A 7,211-nucleotide genomic window follows, 5' to 3' on the forward strand; every position below is an offset into this window, starting at 1 on the left:
AATATTAATTAATATTAATAGTTAAGTAGTGCATAATAATAAATAATAAAGTATATAATGATAGTTAAGTAGTGTAAGTACTGTAAAAATATATTATAAGCATTGTTTTTTTAGAAATACTATTACTTTTAGGTTCGTTTGATAGCCGGTCCGCTTCCCGTACCACTGCCAAAGGAATATGGCGGCTTAATGCAGTTGGAGAGCTCAACTCGAGGTCCAATTGTTTTAGGATGCATTGTACCGGAACGACCAGTTCACAATCCTGAAATGCTTGAGTTGGTTGTGACCGGAAATGGTGCCCCGAGAGTGAGAAGAGCGCGATTAGGTTATCCCTCTGAAGCTAGACTTTTGGCATCGCCGAAAATGCAACGATTACTATCTGCCTGCAGGTAAATTCATTTTATATCGTCGTTATGCATTCGTTATTATTTACATGCTTTTATACGTATTAATTGTATTCACGATTTCAACAAACTTCGAACCTTCAGCATTTGTTTTGAAGCTGCTGACAGTCGCGTAACTTAGAAAATAACTCGCAATGCTACTTGATCGATATATCGATTGGTCGATGCGTTCACTACTCTTGTCGACCAATCGAGTATCAAATCATTCGTATGCATGTACATACATTCCTATATATATGTACCTATTCAAATCGAAGAAATGTAAAAGTACACAGTTGATTAACAATTGTTGTTACACAACTGTTGAACTTTTTCAATTCTAATATTACACCTTTGTATTCTATTTATAAATCTCGATATTAGCATTCTAGAAATTAATCATAAGCCATATCGATATGTCAAAACTAATTTTGCACAGACACATACATACGTCAGTACAGATAGAAGAAAAATACGTTATACACGATCACTGATAGAAGATAATATACCGTACCGTGTCCCGTATTACCACGATATTCGAAGGATGTAAAACATTTGTAAATATATATTCTATGTGGCTTAACCTGTTCTTCCACTTCAGCCGGGCTGTCGGAGATCGTGCAACGGAACCAAGAGTGGCACCTCTGAAACTGCATCCAGTTGGCGAAAATCTCAAGGAAATGCATTTGAAGAAGATCAAACCGAAGCCGGAAACGAAACCGATCTTGCAAAGCTTAAAGGACGGACTGGAACAATTGAAACGAAGCACTGTCCGAGAGAAAAGTCAGACAAGGCAAAATTGTCGAAACGGATTTTTAGATCGAATTTCGAAATTCGCCCAAGGCAATCGTAGTAGAAATCCTGCCAAAAAATCGGCTTCGTTCACATTCGCTGTGAAACCGGAAATCGCTATGAGGTGTCAAGAACGTTATTCAAGTTTGGAGCCCGAAACTACCTCTCATCAAAGTCATTCAAATTCTTCCAAGCAACCTGTACAAAGATCGGCTTCCACAAGCGTTTTGGAAATGCCGACCAACATTGAGTTACAACCGAATTATTCACGTGTCAGAGATAGTCTTACGCCAGTGCCATCCCTGCCCAAATTAACCAGGACCAAAGCTGATGACATTTACGCGGAAATTTGCGAGAACGCGGCTGCGCAGGTCCAGAAGTGTCCCGGAAGTCATGTGATGGCCAGGATCAAAATTGTTGTGAAAGGTCGCGATTCGCCCATGGCTCTGCCAAGCAAGATTAGTAACGATAGTAGATACGCAAACTCTATGGTAACGAACGAACAAATTGATTCGATTATCAGCACGGAAGATGAAGTTATTTACAACACGATATTCTGAACGCAAAGAATTTTATTATTATAAGTTAACCGGCTGTGTTTGATGATCGAGAACCCGTTGATTACTTTTATCGTAAAGTTACGAATTGAGTCTGTATCATATTATGCAAAAAGCACAATGAAATAACATGTAATATTTTAGAAATCGTTATAATTGCATGTACATATTTTTTGCCATGCGTACTAACAATAGTAACGAGAATAAGTAGGGTTTTAAGAATAAAAGGCTGAACTTTTTTTCTAAATAAAGAAAAACAGGATCAACGTAATTAATTATGTGGAAAGTTCTAGCAATGTTCCGAAATCATCGATTTTTCAAGAAAACAGGATACAGAAAATAAAACAAATATATGAAAAAAGCTATGGAACATTTATTTATGCTTATTTCTCCTTATGTTACATTTTCTTTCTATTTGACTTTTTCGAAATTTTATTTTTAAACAAAATATTTTTTTTCATTATATCAACAGCTTTCTGGTTATCTTCTTTAAACTCAACATCCATATTAATATCAGGATACTTTCCAGAAAATCCTTTTGGAAATAGCGGTTTTGACATAAGGGATGCCAATTGACGTTTCTTTATTTTTAAATGATGCTTTAAGTCTGCTGTTTCTTTTGTTTCCATTGCTTCATCTCTGAGAAATAACATTTTTTTTTCCATAAAAAAGTGCAAAAAAAATGATAACTATTGGTAATTATAATTATGTTAAATCTTACTCTTCATCCTCGTCAAGAACCAAATCCATATCTTCGACTGCTTTACGTATCCAACCCTTCTGGGATTTATCCCTACGGCATTTCAATTCCAATTTATCAATTTCGCGGGCAATATTAATTCTTTCCTTAACTGTCATTAATAGTCTATCTACTACAGGAAAATCAGGTAAATCTTCGGCTAAAATTAAAACAGTTGAATTAATACTTAAAGTTTAAATTATTGATCAATACATTATTCAGTTTATTTACTTACTGCGACCAAGTGTTTTACATAATTTACTATAGTAGTGTTTCTCAGATGGTTCCATCATAAGAACTGTTATGCCTTCCTTTTGCGCTCTTGCTGTTCTTCCACTTCGGTGTACGTAACTCTAAACAATAATTACAAATACTATGGTTATGTTAATTGCACGTCAAATGGTCGCGTTAACTTGGCGTTAGTTATACCATGTAATTCTTAGAACTAATACAAGTCTTTCAATGCTAAGGTAAGCACGATTTTCAATATTTCTTGAGAATTAAACAAATAAAAACGAATTAATTCGACGTCATCGGTCCCAAGTTGCATTCAATTAATGCGAACCTATTTTATATTCATTCATACACACCTCACTTGTTCTGGGAACTTGATAATGTATCACATGCTCAACATTGGGAATATCCAAACCTCTTGCAGCTACATCTGTAGCTATTAATAATCCATCATCGTCCGCCTGAAACCTATAATTTTCTCAGTTACCTCAAAATTTTATGTGTACTGACAAATATTTACCTTTCAAGATTTTTTAACCGTTGTCTTTGTTGCATACTAGCATGTAACGGTAAAGGTTTGCAATCGAGTATTCCAAAAAGAGTAGCTAAGCGTTTTACGCATCCGATACTATTACAAAATACCAATGTCCTACCAGTGTGCCTTTTTAAAAAGTAATAAAGATAATAGTCTTTGTGATCTATTGTACATGCTATTCTACATTCCGTTAAATTACTGGCGGTACCTAGAAGGAAATTATAAGTATTTTTTAAGTTATTGCATCAATTGCATCATTTTCAAATATTTAGTGTAAAAATACTCAACCTGATTCCTTTGTAACATCAACAATTTTTGGATTTTTTATTCCCACCAAGTCCATAATTTTCTGTAACTTTTGACCAGGTGTAAGCCTTTTTATCTTGCTTTTAACATGCTTCTTTCTTTTCTTTTGTAAATACTCTGGAATGTCGTGCACCATAGTCAATGTAGCAGAAAATACAAATGTTTGCCTTTCTTCTACCATTTTTGTATTCGTATTTATTTTTTCCAACAATTGTTGCAGTTCCTGGAAATGTCCTTTCTCTAACATTCTATCTGTCTCATCAATAGCTAAATACCTATTTTACATTACAATATATGATTAAGATGTGGATTACCTTGCTGTATCAACTCCCATAATCTACCTGGTGTAGCAATTACAATTTCAGGACCTTTACTTAATATTCTTTCTTGCTTGACAGCAGCCATTCCTCCTAACACCACAGCTGTCTAAATAATATGAATATGTAGTGACTAGTATTCAACAAATTTTTTATATTTAGTCCATGCATCACCATACTCACTTTAATATCAGTATATTTTGCTGCTTTAATCAGATGATCTTTAATCTGAATAGCTAATTCACGAGTTGGTGTTAATATTAGAGCAAATAGTGGCTTCTGTGTATAATGCTCTGTTTCATTGATTTTTATGTTATTAATTATACGTATACAACCTATACTTTCTTCATTAACATTGTCATTGTCTTCTTCATAATCAGATTCAGATGAGCTGTTATCATTATCTACTGCTTTATTTTCTGAACAAATCCAACCTTTGTTTACAACAGTTTTATTTGTTTCTTTCACAGATTTAACATTAGATTGCTTATTTTTTAGTTCCAAAATACCATTTATAATTGGAATTCCAAATGATAATGTTTTCCCACTACCTGTTTCAGCTGCACCTAGGATATCTCTACGACCTAGTATTGCTGGTGGTAAAGTTAATGCTTGAATAGGAGTAGGTTGATGAAACTGTTGGTCTCTTAATGCTTTTATTATAGGTGTGGGTACACCTAAGGCACTCCATTGTTGATCATAAATGTCATATACATTACTTTCATCATGTTGCTGGTTTTTATTATTAGAATTAATATCTAAATTATTTTTAGAGGACAAATTTGTTTGTACTTTCTCCTTACATGTTACTTTAGAGTTCTTTTCATTACATTTTTTTATATTTGCCTTTTTCAATAATGGCTCAGTAATATCACTTTCTTTCCATTTGCTGGAACTTTTACGCTTCGAAAGTGCCTACAAAATACATGCATACATATTTCCCATACCATACTATCCATGATAACAAGTGTTATCACATGTACTAAAAATATCAGTATTATTACAAAAACATAACTTCCACTTTACCTTAGTTTTTTCGCTATTTTTTTCTCCATCACAAATTAAAATTTCCGTTGTGTTATTTTCCGTTTGCAATTGGTAATCAGTTAATTCTTCAATACCAATTAAACCATCGACATCAGTCAAAAGTAGAGAACCTTCCAATTTTAACGGTTTCCATGCATTTAAATTACTATGCTCCTTTTTTGTCATAGTTTTTATACTAATATTATATATTATGATTGGTAAACAAAGATCATAAAACTATCTTTGATAGTACATAACCACAAACAGTGAAACGTAGAACACGTGGAGCTCATACGTTTACACTTACACAAGCAAACAAGTAAATCTATTCACTTGACCATTGAATGTTGTGTTTAGAAATATGTGCATATGTGTGTGAATAATTATTTTCGGCAAATATAAATGTTATTATATACAATAAAAATTATGTAACAGGCTATTTCAAATAAAAGCGTAAAAAAAACTTAAAATGTAACGGTTATGTACAAATTCAAATGTTGTCTATCTTGACGTCAACTTTAAAATGCACATATTTGAATTTGCTTGATCCAAAACAATCATATTTTTATTTAGAATACATTTGACAAAGATTACAGATTGAATTATGTTACAGCGTTTGTCCAGTTTTAATTTTATACGATATAGTTAACGTTATTGTTGATTGAAGGTTAAAATATAAAACAGTGTCTTTCTAGTTGTAATAGTTATAAATGTATCTATACACAAACATAACATTTTTAAGTAAGTATTCGTAACGTCTGAAGAAAATAATAATTAATTTAAACTTGTAAATGTATTCTGTTAAATTTTTATTAATTTTAGATTTCTTTTATACAACAAAACAATGTTTGAAGAATGTTTAAATTAAATTTATAGAAGTGACTGATCTTTTTAATGACATTACCAACTAAAATATGTATTTTCAACGTAAAAATACATATGAAGCATTAAAGCAATGTAGTAATTGGAAACTTTCAATAAGTTCAACAACATTACTACTGAGCAAATTAGTTTTTAATTATACATAATCAAATTAAAATATGCAATAAATGAGCATTTAGAAGAATACAAATAAAATATTTTCTTAATGATGCAATTACCTACTGTGATTTTGGAATCAGTAAATCAATCTATAAATTATTCAAAAGTTAAAAAATCAGTTCCTATAGTGCAAAATCAATTGAATAAAGTGTTATTAGTATCTAATGCTGATAAGACTATTAATTCAAAGTCAAATATGGCAATACCAACAACTAATGGTACACACACAAATGCATTAAAGACAGAATCAGACATTAAATCCACAATGAAAATTCCAATATTAAAAATAACTATTAATAAAAGGTACAATAAGCCTTTTGCATCAAACATAAATCGGAGTACCCAAATGCTAAGTACTGTAAATAATACTGATGTTACTGGTAAAACAGAAAAGACTTATTTTATTAAAAAAACAAATATTCATCTAAAACATGATGCACAAAATATTTCACACACTTCAAAACCTATTGTATTAAATGTAGTACCTGCTGTATCTGAAAAATCCATTAACTATAAAAATGAAACAATGAAAACAAAAGATATGTATGTACCTAAAAATGCATACACTAGGAAAGGTGATTTATCTAGAGATCATTCGTATGTATTTTTACAAGTAATAACTTTAATAATTTAAATACATTAAATAATATGCATTTTAAATGTAATTAATTATGTAATCGAAAGTATTTGCAATAAAACTTTATTGCATACAAATTAAAATGTTTTTAGGCGTACTCAAACATCAGCAGAAAGAATAAAATATTTGTATACAAAGGCACAAAGAGACTGCAATGTGCTAAAAATGCGTTTGAAGGCATTAAGAGAAAGATATTTACGAGAAAAAGAAGAAATAAAAAAGTTACAAATTCATTTAGGAAATTATTACAAAAATGTCAAAAGAGAATGTGTTGCTGAAGTGTCTGAAGGATATTTAAAAAAAGACAAATTGCTTACATCTTCTGAAGACACAGAAGAAGAGGGAAGAGAAGAATATGAAAAATTGCTTAGAAAAGTTAAGAAAATTAAACATGATATATCAAATAATGAAATACTAATTTCTGAAGAAAATTGTTTTGAAGCAATTTTCATAGATACATGATATTCAGATTAATCAAACAAGAGCTTTTACAATTATACACATGTAGTAATTATTATGATCTTTGTACATGCCATTATCATAAATGTAATATTTAACTGTAATTATAATAATCATGTATTTTACATGGTAGTAGAAAGTACTATAAAAATGAACTATTTTTAAAAACTTTATTTAGTGGACAT

At 31.0% G+C, this 7,211-nt stretch overlaps 3 protein-coding genes across 3 annotated transcripts in view; 1 reads left to right on the forward strand and 2 right to left on the reverse strand.

Annotated features, from left to right (window-relative positions):
* The window catches only part of LOC108572627, a 29,254-nt gene extending 27,491 nt beyond the window's left edge, over positions 1-1,763 (forward strand). The window contains exons 5-6 of the mRNA XM_017934884.1: positions 133-389; positions 985-1,763. Coding sequence (XP_017790373.1) covers positions 133-389; positions 985-1,735 — 1,008 coding nt within the window. The 3' untranslated portion in view covers positions 1,736-1,763. The remainder of the gene's footprint in view (positions 1-132; positions 390-984) is intronic.
* A 50-nt stretch (positions 1,764-1,813) lies between these two features.
* Positions 1,814-5,129, reverse strand: LOC108572628 (ATP-dependent RNA helicase DDX24). The gene is given in 10 exon segments (XM_017934885.1): positions 1,814-1,826; positions 2,177-2,371; positions 2,454-2,631; positions 2,707-2,824; positions 3,062-3,173; positions 3,226-3,448; positions 3,529-3,823; positions 3,826-3,972; positions 4,047-4,778; positions 4,890-5,129. Coding segments are annotated over 10 exon segments (2,199 nt in total). The 5' UTR covers positions 5,076-5,129.
* A 1,912-nt stretch (positions 5,130-7,041) lies between these two features.
* The window catches only part of LOC108572629 (conserved oligomeric Golgi complex subunit 8), a 3,994-nt gene continuing 3,824 nt past the window's right edge, over positions 7,042-7,211 (reverse strand). Inside the window, exon 11 of the mRNA XM_017934886.1 lies at positions 7,042-7,124. Within this exon, the coding sequence (XP_017790375.1) occupies positions 7,042-7,124 (83 nt within the window). The remainder of the gene's footprint in view (positions 7,125-7,211) is intronic.

Source organism: Habropoda laboriosa, unplaced genomic scaffold, assembly GCF_001263275.1.
Source record: "Habropoda laboriosa isolate 0110345459 unplaced genomic scaffold, ASM126327v1 scaffold22, whole genome shotgun sequence".
Lineage (NCBI taxonomy): Eukaryota > Metazoa > Arthropoda > Insecta > Hymenoptera > Apidae > Habropoda > Habropoda laboriosa.